Source organism: Ambystoma mexicanum, chromosome 4q (assembly GCF_040938575.1).
Source record: "Ambystoma mexicanum isolate Mex_15411 chromosome 4q, UKY_AmexF1_1, whole genome shotgun sequence".
NCBI classification, from domain to species: domain Eukaryota; kingdom Metazoa; phylum Chordata; class Amphibia; order Caudata; family Ambystomatidae; genus Ambystoma; species Ambystoma mexicanum.
Window position 1 is genome coordinate 1,226,816,400 of NC_090928.1, and position 18,082 is coordinate 1,226,834,481.

General features: G+C 48.2%; 1 protein-coding gene across 1 annotated transcript in view; it reads right to left on the reverse strand.

The window, feature by feature from the left end:
- The window catches only part of LOC138468291 (exportin-5-like), a 1,210,104-nt gene that overhangs the window by 922,728 nt on the left and 269,294 nt on the right, over nt 1-18,082 (reverse strand). Inside the window, exon 8 of the mRNA XM_069608777.1 lies at nt 4,492-4,594. Coding sequence (XP_069464878.1) covers nt 4,492-4,594 — 103 coding nt within the window. The remainder of the gene's footprint in view (nt 1-4,491; nt 4,595-18,082) is intronic.

Below are 18,082 nucleotides of genomic sequence, written 5' to 3' on the forward strand. Positions count from 1 at the left end.
CCTTCCAAGCCAAAAGCCTTGCCCTTTATGCAGGTTTCTCCCATTCATTCCAGCCTAGCCATCAGTCACCCAGCAGGGTGGCAGTCCTTCCTGGACACCCAGCAGGCCATTCACCTAGGAGTGCATTCCTGTCTCCTAGGAGACTAAGCACAGGGAGTTTCGGGTATCTCCCTCGCTTCCTGCCCCCCGCCAGACACCCTGGAGCCAGAGGCGGCCATCATTTGTGAATCCCCAAAGATTCAACGAACAAAGGGACCAAACCTAGACTGGCGTACAGGGTAAATCTCAAGAAAGACCTTCCCACAAAGAAATGACAAAAAAAAAAAAGACGACCAGGGCCATTTTGACAAAAATGGCACCCTCGGGTGCTTTACTGCAGCTGCTAAAGCAGCCCGTGGTAAAAGCACACCATGGTAGTAAAGTAAACCACTGCCACCAGCCATTCATCGAGGAAAGGGTAACAAAAATGTTACATGAGCAACTAGACAAAGGGGATCCTAAGTAACCCCTCCAGCACCCTATTCTAAGATAGTGTGTGCTGGGTCTAGAAAGTTACAAATGTAAGTAAAGTCAATTTCACTTCACTGCTCTTGGAAACCGTTTATCCAAGAGAAGGTAGTTAAACCTTGGGAAATCTAAAAGACTTCCCTTTGCCACTGCACTGACTGAAGGTGCAGTGCGACAATGTAAAAGATGATGCCTATGGAGTTAGTCAGATTCCACAACCAAAAGAAAGTGTTCAAATCGTGACAAAAATACGAGTGGGGGAAAAAAGGGTCTCTCTCTCCAGATACAAAATTCAAGTCCTCAAAATCCAGCAAAGTTGCTGGGGGTCTCTAAGGTACAGAGGAATTAGCACATTTGAGAATTCTCCCCAACATCTATTTATATTCTGGGGCTTAAAATACACGCTTTGCAGTACTTGCATTGCTCAATTTTCTCTTTGCATGGGACAGTGGTAGTACAGCCTCATTGCTTTCTAACATTGGTTCCTTCACAGCAGCACCTTGCCGGCAAACAAGAGTTTAGAACTCTTCAGTGGCCAGTTTGTGTAAAACTCCATGCCGACTGGCCGCCTCATGATATTCGGCAGCTATTCACACCTCACTTGTCGCCATTCACCCCACGCATGCCTCACACTGTTTTTGCTCTAATCTTCAGCGGGGCTTGCCCGCGCTCAGCCTGCTGACAGGCCTTTCAAAATATTCTCATAAGCCCTTTAATCACGACAATCAAAGAATATATAAAAGGCCGTCTGCAAGCCGGCTGTTTTACTGCAGGGCTGAGTACTAGCAAGTGTGGCTGGAATTACTATTTCTCTCACCCGAACAGGCAGGAGAAATATTACCTCAATTGGCCACTTACTAACACCCAAACCCGCAGCAAAAACACCTGCTTACAGAAGGGCACCACCACCCACTCCTCCCGTAAGCACTCCACATTACCTCAGGCTGCTTGCTTAAATCCATCCGAGCAGAGTGGGGGATGAGGTGATCGAGCTGTTCCTGGACATCTCTCCACGCGAGGACGCTGCACCCGGGCTGGGCTCATAACATTGATACAATGTTTTTAGCCCAGCCCAAGAGCTTCTGCATCACTTGCACGCTGTGCAGCAAGTGCAGAGCTTTTAAATGCACAAACAAAACTAGAAATCCCATCGCTGTGGGTTTGAAATGATTCTTGAAATAAACCGTAAACTAGCAGTATTACATCGGAAAATGCAAGACAGCTTATTTTATGGCTTGCATATACCAGACTAAAACAAAAACCACAACATCTGACATCATAATGCAGCTACGTCCCATGACAAAAAATTTGGTCTAGCTAGACACATCCGAGCCTCTCGCTCCACACCTCTCAGCACCCATCCACATGCCTACCCATAATGGGTAGCTTAATGAGACTGCCAAAGCACCCAAATAATTATTTTGGTTAAATGCACACGCACTAACCCTGACAATTTTCCCATACTTGGGACTTCGATACCCCAAGGGCGTTCCCCCACAAGCACGTTGAGGTCACACTAATGGGATAAAAGGGCTATCTAAATGACAAACTACTACAAGTGATCAGGTTTGGGGCTAGATTCTAGGAAGTGTCTTACGAGTGGGGCATTCCTCTTTCCATTGGATACAGGATTTGTGTTCCACAATGTGGGTTTACAGGTCGTGATGTCTGACCAATATAATCTAGGGAAGCTGAGGCACTGCTTGAAGATGGCACAAAAATCTTGCACAATGTTAAAGAAAGTTTTGTTGTAAAAAGAATCACTGTTGGGCCATGAGCTGGGAGGCTAGTGAAGGGCAGAGCTGCAAGCAACTCTGCAAAGGGCAGCAAGTGCAAGTCTCCAGTGAGAGCAAGCAAGCTACACAGAAGAGTTAAGTACCCCTAATTACACAGTACCTGGAGTTTGAAGAAAAGATTCCAGCTGGCTTCTGCTCCTGTTGTAGTCCCGCAGATCCTGTGGTTCCTGGGCCTCAGTCGTGGGGACAAGAGGGAGGACATCTGGGGACTCCTGCACTATGGTTTGAAGGTTGGCAGCAGCAATGAACAACATTCAGATCAGCAGCACTTTGTGGTTTCAGCTACTCGCAAATAGCACCACTGCGGTTCTTGGATAAATTTTGGATTTTCCATGCTTCTGGGGACCAACAATCTATTGAGGTGGCTCAGGCCTGGTTAGTCCTGCAGATCTTCCTGGAGCTCGGGTCCGGCTGAAACTCGATTCTGGTGTCCCTGTCCCTTGGCATTCTGTTCCACCAGCAAAGAGGTGTTTCAGTCGAGTTAGTCTTGGGGCTGATTGGTCCCACCAACACAAGGGTAGAAGTCGTCCTTTCCTGGCTTTTCTAGTCGATTAGCAATTCGGAGCTTCAGCGATGCAGCAGGGCTTCACCGGGCAAACCAATGGTCCGGGAGGGTATCACAGGGCTTCTCTTCCAGTTTTTTCTTTGGTTCCTTCATCCAGTGGTGGACTCTCCCTTCCTTGCAAAAGACCTTGCTGTTTATGTACGTCTTCTATTAATTTGCAGCCTTGCTGTCAACTCACAGCAGGGTGGCTGTCCTCCAAGGACAGCCAACCAAGCAATCAGTTTCGGTAACCTCCCTTGCTTCCTGCCCTACCACCAGTGAATCCTGCCAAAGACAAAAACTAACAAAGGGACCAAACATGGCTCACAGTAAATCTCAAGAAGGACCTCTCCAACAAGAAATGGTCAAAGACGGCCAGGGCTTTTTTTGACCAAATGGGCACCCATGGCTGCCATACCGCAGCTGCGAACGCAGGCCTGCGGTCAAAACACACAATTGTAGAAAAAAATAAACCACTGCCACCAGCCATTAATTGTAGAAAGGATAACAAAAATGTTACATGAAAAGGTCGACAAAGGTGATACTAAGTAACCCCTTCAGCACTCTAAGATGGCGTGTGCTGGGTCTACAGAGAAAAAGGTAAGTAAAGTCAATTTCACTTTACTAAACTTGGAAACAGTAGTTTATCCAAGAGAAGGTATTTAAACCTTAGCAGAAATCCAAAAGATTTCTCTGTGACACTTAACTGAGAGTGCTGTGTGTCAATACAAAAAGATGCCTATGGAGTTTGCCAGACTCCAAAACCAAAAGAAACACTGTTCAAATAAAAATAAAAAGTCCAGCAAAAGAGCTGGGTATCTCGAAGGTAGAAGGGAATTAACAATTGAGAATTCTCCCTAACAAGGCCATTAGCATATACATATCATAAGAAAGGGATTCACAACGGCATACAAAATAGCATTATGAGGGAGATAACGGGGGTGCGCAGAGACAAAGTGTGCATGACTTCCCACATCTGATTAATTGCAAGATTTTTGCTGCGTTTAATCTGCGCAATTTAACTGCACCTTAACTAAGGTTCTTTCAGTGAATCTATGTATGTAATGTCTAACCGGAATTATTAAGTGTTGCTCTGTGTGGACCCTAGACCACCCACACTTTTCCGGAGATTAGGCTTGGACTGCTCGCTCACCTACCTCCATTAGGTTTTGCCCAACCTCAGTGTCTTCGCTGTTCACCATAAATAAGGTAACCTCCAGAATCCTGCCCCCACCCAGGCGCCGATTTGGGACATCCATCTCAACAGTATGGCACATGAAAATAAGAATGCTAGCTGGACCTTGGCCAAAATAGTTTGCAGTCTGGGATGCATAACTAGTTTTGAATGAAGAAATGGATATTGATGGTTTGTTATTTATACAATGTTTCCGCCAAAGCGCTGTACATCAATCTAGGAAGGAAGAAAGGCTGAGTTAGCCTGGTCTAAATTCAAACCTGCAAATCACAACAAGTGCTCAACCCACCGAGCCATTTTACCAGCATGCTATGTTTTAAAGAGTGGTGCAATTACAATTAAACACCGAAAACAAACACCAGATGTATGCCCTTGCCAAACCAATTAGGAGAAAAACGCATTGTGCGAGATATTCCAGGAAATCAAAATAATCAAATCAGAGGCCTTACCACTACCATGCAGAGCAAGTTGGCAAGACCACAAATAATCGTGGACAGTTTCTTTAAAATCCAATAGCTCTTCTCGTTCAGCAGCCTTTTTCCATTTTCCTTTCTAAAAAAAAAGAAACAGTATCATATCACCATCATACAGTAATGTGCATTAAAGAACACCTGAAATTTAACATTAATAAAAAAAATATATGTTTAGACTGCATGGATAGCAATTTTGGAATCAAATAACATAAGAATGTTTCACTCTGCCCACTACTCCCCTGCATGTACAGGCAACACTCCAGCCTCCCTTCAATCCCAGTACAGTATGTTCTGTTCTCCATGACATAAGCCTCTTCTCCATTAACTACTGAACCCTACTCAACGTATGTTAGGCAAGCTCTTTTTAGGCAACTTTCCCTCCATATTCTATGGACCCCAACATGTTTTGCTTTTGTTTTTTAACCCGTTCTAACTAACAATTAATCCACTGGCCTTCTTGCTCATTTGTCACAGGAAACAGACTAGTCCTTCAGACTGTCAGTACTGGGAAACTGTTTCCCCTTCGTGTTTTGTAACTTTTCTAACAGTGCACAAAGCATCTTACAAGACAGTGCATGGGGATACATTAGTATCACAAAACACTCACAAGGGATCCCCCTGTGAGACCCACAGGCTCTCGTGGGGCCCTACTAGTGGGCAGAACGAGTAAGGTTTCAATTACTAAATGATTAGAACAGCATTTCTGCACCATCACTCCTCATAGTTAAATACCAAGGCTTCAAGAGCAATCGGAACATTGTTTTAATGTATATACAGAGTTGAGGCAGTGAAGCGCTAACAAGGGTTTAAAAGATGCCTATGCAGAGATATTCTGTCCTCATGGCCAAACCCTCTGTTAATCAATGAACATGAGAAACGAAAAAATAAAAATAGAACAGTAATTCATGAGGAATTCCACATGGTCAAATATGCCAGCATATAATTGTAGCCACAGTGATAAACAAAAGCAAAAACAAAGCAAGTACACTGATTAGTGCCCGATATGTAATCAATGCATGTAAATTTGATATCACTGTGAAGGTCACTCAGGAGTTTCAATTCATGGGGTTTAAAGTTGTTGTGTTTGGGCCGTTTGTAACTGAGCTTCCCCAGATCTGAGAACTTGCTTATGGAAAATTTCCACTGAGGAAATATTAACTGGTGGTATAAATGAACTCTTGCCCTTGAATTCCTGCAATAATTCTTCATGGTCTGCTTTGTTGTTACCCTCCCTATCTTCCATCTCAAAGAAATTCCTTAAGTTTAAGTTTCCTTGCAAATTTAAAGCACTCCACCTTGGTGTCGAAAAAGCTGGTACTGTAGGTGGGTACGAAACGTAAACCTCTCTGCAAGGTTTCTGTTTCAGCAGTGGAAAGGGTCCTGTTGGATAAATTAAGGGCTACATTTGCTTCTGTTGTCTTGTCACTCGTTCCTCCCCTATTTGTTCTCTTTGATTTCCGCTTTCATCCGCCTCATTCTCTTCCTAGTCTGCCCCAGTCTCCAGTCTAAAAAAAAAGATACCAAAGTAGAAGTGGCTGCTGCTTTACTGCTAGTTGCTGCGCCCTTGTGGTGTTCAGGGAATTTCCTGATTTATTTGGTCTTGGGTTATACTTGTCCATCCATGTGTATGCCTCCTCGCTTAGGTATTCGCCTGTCGCGTTTAAATGTCTCACTTTCTTAGCTTCTAGTTCTCCCTTATAATGCTTGTGGTTGATGTTCTGTAGTATGGCGTCTAATTCTTCCTCGCCTAATAGTACATCAAGTTCTTTCTCAATCTCCTGTATCTCCATTCATGAGAATATAAGATTGGGCATCAGGCCCCTACATGTACATGCCGGTTACAGTGGGCATCCCACTACAGACTTCTGTACTGTCACTGAAGACAATATACATATGTTTTCCCAGATTCAGACCTACGCATGCCCATCATACTTATGTGGAAGGATTGAGAAGAGACCGATGAGGGAGCACATGGTCACCAGTTGACAGTGCATCCTATACCATATGCACACATTTAAATATAACATTTTAATTTCTTGCAGTTTTTAACTAGCAGTGGGAGCTAAAGTAAGTGTGCTTTCGCTTAACTTGTTTAAATGTATTGATTGGACACATACCAGGCGGCACTAACCACAGTTTACTTTGTCTCCGTTTTTGCTTTTGTTTCCATTTTTGTTTAACTGGGGCTACAATTATATGGACGCATATTTGTCTATCATGTGGAATTTCTCATAGATTGTTTAGTCTATTTCATTGTATTTCGTTTCTCAGGTTCATTGGTTATCAGAGGGTTTGGCCCTTGTTGAGGAGAATTCTCACAAATGTGCCAATTCCTCTCCATCTTAGAAATCCCCAGCACTTTTGCTGGACTCTAGGACTTTTTAATGTTTAGCCTGGTGAGAGCGAGACTTTTTTCCCCACTCATGTATTTTACTGTGATTTGAACACTTGCTTTTGGTTACAGAGTCTGACAAACTCCACAGGCATCTTTTTACATTGCGACAGCACCTTCAGTCTAGTGACACAGGGAAGTCCTTCAGATTTCCCAAAGGTTTAAAAACTTTGTCTTGGATAAACTCAGGGACGTCATTCTGGGGTCGCCAGAGGTCGCAAAAGCGACCTCTGCTGATTGGCTGACGACCTCTGTCAATCCCTTGCGAACTCTGAGGTGGTGTTGCCACTGCTACCACGCACAGTGCTGGGTGCCCGAGTTCCTCCATTTTGTGTCCACTCCTCTCACAGCAGCACGTGTGGTTCTCTTGGGCTGACTCGTGGCTGGGCCCATACCGGCAAGCTCCTGCCTTGCTGCAGAAACAGTACGAGTGACAGCAGGTCGGGGGCGAGTGTGCGCTCTCTGCTGGGTACGGGACAGTTTCCGGGACCTCATTGCTGTGCCTGCTGCCTGCTCATATTGCTGGCCCAGCGGCCCGATTCCATACGACATGCATTACTTATCGTAAAAGCATTTCTGATGATTGTATCGGCTTAGATTCACATGCTATGCATATGGTCCAACATCCAGTGGTAACCGCGGAGTATTGCATCTCGTCTTTCGGGGGACCGAAAGGGGACGTCGGCATAGGCGTGTCTGAAACACTATCCCGACGTGTGTAGTACCCAAAATCCGTCACACGCCGAGGTCCCTCCGATTGTATTTTTTCTGCCATGAGGGAGCCCAAGGCTATAGTGAGTGAGTACATCAAGAGAGAAAGTAGTAAGAAGTCTATGCTCCTTCCACCCCGAGCGGGAGGCAGGGAGGGCGCATGTGAATATAAGCAGATACAATCAAAAGAAATGCTTTTACGGTAAGTAATGCATGTCTTCTGATGCTTGTTAATCTGCTTAGAATCACATGCTGTGCATAGACTAGCGAGCAGTACCCGGAGTTGCAGGTGGGTTGTGAGAAGGAACAGTAGAAAAAAAAGATGTCTTGGTACTGCTTGTCCCACCTGAGAATCAGACCTAGAATGAGTGTCTAGGCAATAGTGTTTTGTAAAGGTGTACACAGAACTCCAGGTTGCCGCCTTGCAAATGGACTCTAGGGGACCATTTGCAATGAATGCTATGGATGCCCCAGTGCCTAGAGTAGAATGTGCTCTAGGCTTGAAGGGCAGTTCTCTCTTTGCAAGTGTGTAATAGTGTGATGCATTTGACAATCCACCTTGATATTGCTGATTTAGAGACAGGGTCCCCTTCTCTACCAGCTGCCAATGAAAGAATTGTTTAGTTTTCCTCAGTGGTTTGGTTCTATCCATGTAGAACATGACTGCCCTGCGCACATCTAGTGTGTGAAGGCTTCTTTCGGCCATGTTAGTAGGTCTCTGGAAGAACGTGGGTAGTTTGATTGACTGGTTCACATGGAACTTCTAAATACATTTCGGCGCAAATCTGGGATGAGTGTGCAGAACTACCTTATCTTTGTGGACTGTAACAAAGGGGTTCAAGACCGAGAGGGAATGTAGTTCGCCAACTCTTCTGATAGAAGTGATAGCTACTAGAAAGACTGTCTTGTAAGTCGGGTCTTTCAGACTAGCTTTATGCATAGGCTCAAAAGGGGGTCCCATGAGCCTAGTTAAAACCACATTTAGATCCCACCCAGGGGCTGGGTGAGTGATGGGGGATATATTCTTTTAACCCCTTCCATAAAGGCTTTAATCACAGGTACTTTCTACCATGACACCTTTTGCTGTGACGTGGTGTAGGCTGACAACGCCGCTAGGTGAACCTTTAAGGAATTGAAGACTAACCCAGAGTCCAACAGATGGGTTAGATATAACACAATGTGAGAAGGCGAGCAATCGGTGGGATTGACGCCTTTGGAACTGCACCAGATGACAAAACGTTTCCATTTGCTGGCATATCAATAAGGAACAAGTTACTTACCTGTAACTGTTGTTCTCCAGCATGGGTCTGGCATGGATTCACATGCTCATGAATAAAAGAATACATAGCAGTATACACATGCACAACCATGGGAGGTGGCAACAGGCTCAACATTAAGCATCTCTTACCTCCTCACCAGGCTCACCTTAAGCGAACAGATTGCGCGGCACTGCTTGGCTGACCCTGGACTCCTCCCTGGAGTCCCGATCGACGCAGTAGAATCTTGTGAAGGTGTGCGTCGACCTCCACGTAGCAGCCCTGCAGATGTCCAGCAGGGGCACACCAGACAGGAACGGCGTGGTAGCAGCGATCGCTCTGGTCGAATGGGCTCTCGGACGGCCGGGCAGCGGTCTGTTTGTCAACCGGTGACAATACATGATGCAGCCGGAGAGCCATCTGGAATTGGAAGTCTTCGAGAGAGCCTTCCCTTGATTCACAGACCCAAAGTTCACAAACAGTTGTGACGTCTTCCGAAAACTTTGTGCGGGCCACGTAGAACTTCAGCGCTCTAGCTACATCCAGCGAGTGCAAAGTCCTCTCGGCCCGCGTCGAATGCAACAGGAAGAAAACTGGTAACACCAAGGGCTCGTTGAGGTGGAAGTATGGAGGCTTGCAAGATAGGGCCTGAATCTCTCCCACTCGTCGTGCAGAGGTGATGGCCACGAGGAACGTGGTCTTCCATGACAGGAACTTCAAAGGCGCCGAATGCATAGGCTCGAATGGGGCCCCCATGAGCCTGGTCAGCACCACATTAAGCTCCCACGCCGGGGCAGGGGCCTTCACCGGCAGGAATGATCGGAATAGTCCCTTCATAAATTCCTTTACCAGGCGATGAGACCACAAGGACGCCCGTCCCGTAGTCCTGGTATATCGGGAGATGGCAGCCAGATGTATTTTATGGAGGCGTGAGCCAGTCCAGCTTTGGCCAGCGACAGTAGGTACAGCAGCACTTGAGGGACCGTACTCCGCAGAGGGTTAATCTTCTGTGCACGGCACCAGACAGAGAACCTCTTCCATTTATGACCATAACACTTAAGAGTTGAGGATGCCCTGGCCTTTGCAAGAACCGCTCTGCAATCAGCCGGGATATCGTACCCTCCAAACTCTAGTGCTGCAGGAGCCGTGCCTGCAAGTTCAGCGACTGTGGGTTGTGATGGAGAACGGCACCTCCTTCTCTGGAGAGAAGATCCGCGTCTGCCGGCAGCTTGACTGGTGGGGACGTTGACAAGTCCAGAAGTTCCGGGAACCAGATCTGCCTCAGCCACGCCGGTGCGATGAGGACCATCCTGCACCTGGACTTCTTGAGCTGGTTGATGAGGCGGAGCAGCAACAGCAACCGTGGGAACGTGTATAGAAACAGGCCGTCCCAAGGGAACGAGAAAGCATCGCCCATGCTCCTCGGCTGTGGGAACCTGCTGGCGAACCTCTGGTACTTCGAGTTTGTCGCCGTCGCGAACAGGTCTATCTGGGGTTTGCCCCATCGTTGGAAGAGTCGATCCACTTGGTCCTGGCACAGTTGCCACTCATGGCACGAGCGCAGCTCCCTGCTGAGCGAGTCCAGGATGGTGTTTTTTATTCCTGCCAGGTGGAAGGGAACCAGAAACATCCCCTGGGCGACGGCCCAGTGCCACAGATCCTGGGCCTCCTTGGATAGGGCTGGGGATCTGGTGCCTCCTTGCTTCCGTATATAGAACATTGTGGTGGTGTTGTCGGTGAAGATCCTCACCACTTTGCCCTTGAGGGACGGAAGGAACGACTTGAGAGCCCAGAACACTGCTCGGAGCTCCAGAATGTTGATGTGGAGAGACCTCTCCTCCGGGAGCCAAAGGCCTCTTGCGTGGAGGTCCCCGGTGTGCGCCTCCCTCCCCCCCAACCCTCCGGAGAGGCATCCATCGTCACCTGAAACGCTGGGATTTGAAATTCTGTCGTGAGGTGAGCACGGATGCCCCACCATAAGATCGCCCAACGGAACTCCTCGTCGAGAGGGATCCTGTCCTCGAAACAGCCCCTCGCCTGAAGCCAGCTGGCGTCGAGGAACTCCTGTAGCGGACGCATCCGAAGTCTGCAAAGGGGTACAAGATAGATGCATGAGGACATCATCCCGAGGAGGGACTTGGACCTCACCCTGGCCACGTCTGTAGCAAGCAGGCGCCGCACCTTGCCCAGGATGGTCTTGGTCCTCTCCTCTGAGGGGGAGGCCAATTGCCCCACTGTATCGAGCTTCGCTCCCAGAAACAGTGCCATCTGCGATGGAACCAGGTGGGATTTGGGGTAGTTGACGGCGAACCCCAGCTCCGAGAGCAACTGGACAGTCCTCGCCGTGTGTTCGACGGCGAGTTCCCTTGTCTTTGCCCGAATTAGCCAGTCGTCCCGGTAGAGGTAAACGTGGATCCCCTGCAGACACAGCCGCGCCGCCACTGGTGCCAGGCACTTGGTGAAAACCCTGGGTGCCTACTTTTATCCAAACGATAGGGCCCTGAATTGGTAGTGGCATCCCTGAACCACGAACCTGAGGAACTTCCTGTGCCTTTTTAGAATAGGGATGTGGAAGTAAGCATCCTCCAGGTCTAAAGACGATAGGAAGTCGCCTTCCTCCAGCTGTCCCAGCATGTGCTGGAGGGTGACTGACTATCCTGAATTTCTGCGCCTTGATGTACTTATTTAAGTGACGCAGGTCCAGGATGGGGCGCCAACTGCCTGTCTTCTTCTTGACGAGGAGGTACCTTGAGTACACTCCGGAGCCCTCTGGGGACAAGCTCGATGGCACCTTTGAGCATCGCCTTTACCCCTAACAGTAGTTGAGGGAATGCGATTCTCCTTCCTGGCCACGGGAGGAATGCGAGGGCACTTCTTTTGGAATTCCAACGAGTGCCCGTTGGCCAGGGTGTCCAACACCCAACAGACGGTGGAGACGGACTCCCACACGCTGACGAACTTAGTCAGCCGGCCTCCCACCGGGGTGCTTTGGTGGCGGCCCGACAACCCGGTCGGGTCAGTCTTGCTTGGAGCCGGCCTTGGCGACGGCGGCAGGACCCCCCCCCCTTGCTTGCCGCGACCTCTGTAGGCCTCCTGGGAAGAGGAGCGGGCTGCCTGGTGGTAAGTGGAGGAGCCACCGCTGGATCCTTTGGAGGCACCCCGTCTGCCTCCAGAGCTCTGAAAGGGACGATGCTGTTGAAGCACCCCCAGGGCCCAGGCCGTCTCCGAGTCGGTCTTGATAACCTGTAGGGACTCATCCACCGCCTTACCAAAAAGGTTGTTGCTGTCGAACGGCATGTCCAACACCCTGGTCTGGACGTCCTGGCGAAAGTCTGTCGCCTTGAGCCATCCTCGTCATCAGAAGCAAACTCTGTTGCCCAGTTGGTGAAATCCAATATCGGCAATGTCCGTTGCCACCGTTATGGCGTGCGCAGTGACCACTTCGGAAGAGGCCTTTGCCGGGTGGATCAAAGCCCTCACCACCTTAGGTGCGTCCTGGGCCTTCGCCTTGGGGGAGGGTCAGCGCCTCGCTTCCCCCTTCGAGATCAACCGGGTCCGCTCCAGCGGCCTATCCGGGTTCTCGGACTTGCTCTTCCCCGAACCAGGGTGCTGGCTTGTGGTCGAACATGCCGGGGAAGTAGCGCCCTGCTTGGCAACCGAAGAGCACGACCTTTCGGCGCTCCCGGTGCCCGCGGACTCGCAGTGCTTGGCCTTCTGTTGGGCCCCTAACACCGGGGCGCCCTCACAGGACTTAGAAGCCCACTCAGACTTCTTCACCTTTTCACCTGCTGTGCCCTTCTCCAGCCAGGCGGCGAGGCGGGTACGACGATCTTGTTTGGTCCGTCCTGAAAGGTTCTTGCAGAACGCACAGTCTTTCTCCACGTGCGTCTTGCCCTCGTGAAGGTAGTAGAGACATTGCGAATGATCGTAGAAAATATTCTGTAATCCGCGTCCATGGCAGCACCTGAACAGCTCGGATCCCGGCGTAGAGCTTTTGTCCTGGGCCATGTCGGTTTTCGGTAGGCCGCAGATCTTCTGGAATCCTCCAAGAAGTATAAACTCGACAAAAACTTCACCCTTGAGGGGCATAGAAGAATTCCAAAACGGGTCCAAGTTATCGGAAGTAGAAACGGTGGAGCTTGTGGCTCAATTAAACCGAAAAAATGAGAAAATTTCCTGAAAAAACATGAAATGCAGTAAAAAACTAGAGCTAAACACGAGGACTCCCAACACTTGAGTGTGCAGTAAAAATCTGAGGATGGCTGCCAGAGGCGGGGCTTAGGGAGAGGGCAGTCATTGGCTGGGGGCAGTATGACCCAGAGATCAGCGATTGGTTACTACTAAGAAAGACAGATCAGAAACGAAACTGATACTGATTTTTTCTTTACCGAGGATTCCCAGCCTGACGGGGAATATTAATGAACATGTGAATCCATGCCAGACCCCATGCTGGAGAATGTGTGTTAGGCTTTCTAGCCTCCCTCAGTATGTCCATGCATCTTTGAGGGAGTTGCAGATGTCCAAACTGTAAGACCTCAGGAGCCAGGCTGCCAAGTTCAGAGTTTGTGGGCATGGGTGCAGAGTCTCCCCCATGTCCTGAGCAATGTTGCCTCTAATTATTTTTCTCTATGTGCGGAACTGGTTGGCTGTTGTGCGCACATTATTTTCCATGTGTGCAACTGACTAATGAGGTAAGCCACTTTGTGAGCATGTGTATTTTTGTGAACTACAATCGCAGAAGAGAGTTTGAAAATGAGTTTCCTCTTCCCAGCCACTGCAATTTGTGACAAATCTCACAACACTTTATCCAAACACATAGGCTAAAATAAAATACGGCATATGTAATTATACAGAAGACTCATCAACATGGGCTTAATTTTATGGGGGACAAGGGTGTTTGTCTCTCCCCCCCCCCCCAACTTTCCTGGCCCGGCACACCATTTTGTCCTCATTCATTTGGCTGGGGCACCTTTCCTTCAGATGTCATGTCCCCCCACCCCCCAACATTTTCAGCAAAGTTACTCCACTGCTCATCAACTAGTCCAAGACTTCAACATCTGCTGCAGTACCTCGTAAATGTTTTAAACGACTGGAAAATCACTCATCTGTACTACAAAACACAAATATCTCTTGTCATAACTAATATGGCTGTCAAGAAATTCAGATAGAAAACCTTTTCTGATGAATTAATGGCAATTAAAAGAAATGTGTCGAACACATGCTGATAGGAGTTCAAGTGCTACTTTAATGTAGTAATTCCAGGGCCACGAGACCACGCTTCTAAAAATTTGTATAAAGATGAAAATTGCATCAGAATAACTGCACCTCAGAATATTTAGCAAGGCGTTACAGCTATTATATAAAGTTTGTTTCCCCGTAATTGTGTTAACTAGCCATCAAATACATCAATACCCATGGACCGTATCTCTCCAGGACTGAAATCTCTACACTGGCTCCCAGTAGCTGCGAGGATTACGTTCAAAACCCTCTGCATTGACCACAAGGCCTTCTGGGGCCTAGGGCCTAAATACCTTCAACTCTCTTCCTAAAGATCTTCCTTCTCGAGCTCTTCGCTCATCCGCCTCCAACTCCCTCAGGGTCAGCCGCTTCTAAGCAATGAGTTGGGGGTAGCTCTCTCCGCGGCAGGGGCCTCCCTCTGGAACAGCCTTCCTGCCTCCCTGAAACTTTAGGAGAAGCATCTCTGGTTCCGGAAGCACCTCAAAACCTTCCTCTTTGCTTCTGCTTTCTCTCCCACTCTCCCTTGCTAATTCTTGACTGAAACTGCACTGAATCTGCAACTGGGCCACTCTCACCGATATCGGTCCCTGGCCCAGCCACTCTCAACTTACACTGCCTCCCTGGCAACCCTTGCACTGCGGAACTGTCTCTGTATCCCTACAGCTCTCTTCCCAGCACTTGTCTGCACTTCCCTTGCACTTGCCACCAGCTGGCCTTTTTATTATTTATTATTATTCTACTTACCCTGTACTGCACTTTTCCCCCCTCACGTTCCCCTTGCACTTTTCCCTTCCCTCTACCCAGGCACGATCTGAATGACACCTGGCCTAGTAGGATCGTTTGTCTGTCCTTGCTTTGTTCCCCCCCTCCCTGCCTCGTCGCGCCTTGAAACACTTGTGTATAGGCGCTTTACAAATGCCATATCAACACTAATATGGCAAGCAAGTTCAAACACAGTCACTATTACTATATATACATCCCTTATTCCTTATTAGACAAGTCTTAGTTAACACCACTTATTTCCAGACAGAGGTGAGCACTTAACTGAAGATGGCACTCAAATAAGTTATCAGAAAAGGGAGGGGAAAAGGCAGAAATTAGAAAATCACACAACACTAATACTTTTAAAAGCACCCTAGCAAGGCATGAAAGTCAAAGTCTACTTGTAAGCAAAAGTTCATAGGCCAGGCCCACTCTTAGAGAGAGCAGAGCACAAATGCGCCCAAGATCACACAGTTGAGGGGGCTTGAAAAGTCTTGCAGAGAGTTCAAAGAGGAATTAGTTCAGCTCAGAAAAGTTTAGTTAGCCAGCCTAGGGCCAACCCTGGTGGTAAGTTGAGGATTTAAGAGACACCCCACACAAACTGTTACAAGTGAGGCCAGGCGGACACAGTACCTTTAAAGTGGAGAGGATCCTTCAGCGGGGCAGTTCCTGGCAGCGGGTGCAAGTCGCAGCGTCGTCCAGAGGAAGAGAAGATCTCGGCGTGGAGGAGAGCTGAAGGTCGTTGCACTGCCAGGAAAGAAACCAGCCGCCGAGTTCTCCGGTTAACAAGGTACTACCCTTTTATTCGTGGTAGTGGTAAATCATGGTATTCCAGGTGCCGGGGTGCTTGGCACAGGCAAGGCGGCCACGAGATGATCCAGGAAGGCGAAAAGGCGGGCAAACTGGTTATCCCCACCAGTCAAAGGAAGAAGACTCTCCGGGATGAAGATCTCCTCTGTCGTCGGGAATTGGTGAGACGGTTCAGCAGGGCTCCACCAGTGGTGTCGTCGTAGCAGGTCGGCTCAGCTTCTCCCTCTTCGGATTCTTTAGGTCCTGTGCCGACTTCTGAAGTTCCAGTCCCCAAAGCCATGCTTTTATGCAGAAAACCCCCATTCATTCAGCCTAGCTGTCACTCAAACATGCTAAGTGGTGAGCCGGGCGGCTCACCACTGGGCCAATCGCACAAGAATGCGACTTGAGTTGCCGAGGCAACTCAGTCCAGGGTGCCTAAACCCCCCTCTCACACATCCTGTAGACCAAGACAGTGGCACCACTTTTGGAGGCTTCTGTGGAGAAGCCTGCCAAAAGGTGGAACAAAGGGCTCGACTTGGGTTGGAGTTAGAGGCAAACACAAACACCATTTTAAAACCGAGTCCTGGCAAAAAGACCCAACCGGGGAATAAATATTAAATAACCCGGCGGTATCTTTAACATTGCACCAAAAGGTGGTAAGTTTAAAATGAATGGGAAAATCCCATAGGCAATATTCCGGTGGAATATTTCGTGTGGTAACCACTGCCACCAGCCAGAAACTCGACGAGGGGGGAACTGCACAGTGCCCTCTTGAAAAACAGACCCAGGGGCAATCTAATTAGCCCTACCAGTAATTCCACACTATGATGGTTTGTACTGGTTCTGTTCACAATTTAAGACTAGTAAAGTCAATGGTGACTTTACATGCCCTGGGAGACAGTCAGTCCTAGAGTATGGAGTCTATGTTTGGGGGTCACTATGACACCCCTGTGTTAATGCACTGAGGGTGCTGTGTAACACTTACCAAAAATACATGAAACCCTATGGAGTAAAAGACCCCATAGCCCATAAAACACATTACTAAGTCAAAGGATATCTCAAATCATGTCTAAAAGTGGGAGAAAAAGAGTCTCTCTTAGCAGGAGAAAAAAATAAACAAAGCTGCTGGAGGACTCACTAGGTTTGGGAAATTAGCCTCAGAGAATTCTCCCCAACACTTGCCATTGGTGTACTTCAAGTACTCTCCTTTTCAGATTTTTGGTAAGGATGCAACACTAGATAATGCTTCATGATGCTACTTCCTTTGATGTTAAGTGGGGTTGGGGCCAAATGATATAACTTCCTGTGATGTCACACGGGGCAGAGTAAAAATGGCATCACTTCCTGTGATATTATTCGTGAGGGTGTAGCACGGATGTCACTTCCGCAATCCCTGGCATTTTGGTGAAATGACGTCCCTGGATAAACTAGTGTTTCCAAGAGCAGTAAAGTGAAATTGACTTTACTTACATTGCTAACTTACTAGACCCAGCACACGCTATTTTACAATAGGGTGCTGGAGGGGTTACTTCATATCACCTTTGTATAGTTTCTCATGTAACATTTTTATGTTACCCGTTCTACAATAAATGGCTGGTGGCAGTGGTTTCCTTTTAACTACCATTGGGAGTTTTTACCGCGGACTGTGTTCGCAACTGCAGGAAAGCACCCATGGGTTCCCATTTAGTCAAAATGGCTACAGTCTTTTCGCCATTTCTTGCTAGAAGGGTACTTGAGATTTACTCTGCGCGCCAAACCAGGTTTGGTCCCTTTGTTTTGTCTTTGGCGGGATTCACGAGTGAAGCCCTACGCGGGCTCCAGTATGTCTGGCAGGGGCAGGAAGAGGTGCCCGAAACTCCATGTGCTTAATCCCCTTGGTTACAGGAATGCACCCAAAGGTCATGTGCCGGCTGTCTGTCTAGCAAGGACAGAGACCCTGCTGTGTGACTGACAGCTAGGCTGGAATGGATGGGAGAAACCTGCATAAAAGGCGAGGCTTTTTGGCTTTGAAGGCAGAGTCGACACCTGGACCAAGGAATCCGAAGAACTTGGAAGAGACGCCTGCTGCAACTCCTGGACCATTGGTTTGCCCAGTGAATCCCTGGTGCTGTACTGAAGCTGCGAATTTGCCTAGACTAGAGACGCCCTGCAAGGACGACTTCTCCCTTTGAGTTGGTGGGACCAATCAACTCCAAAGTAAGCCTCATCTCTTGTGTAGCCTTGCTTGCTCTCAGTTGAGACCAGTCTTAGCTTGCAGAGTTGCTATAGCTTTGCCCCTCACAGGCCTCCCAGCTTGTGGCCCTTCAAGCGTTCTACTTTTCTAAACATTGTGCAAGATGTTTTGCCTACCTGCAAAGATCTTCAGCTTCTCTAGACATAGTGCAATTAACATTGGCTGGCCTGGCTCCCTAAGAGA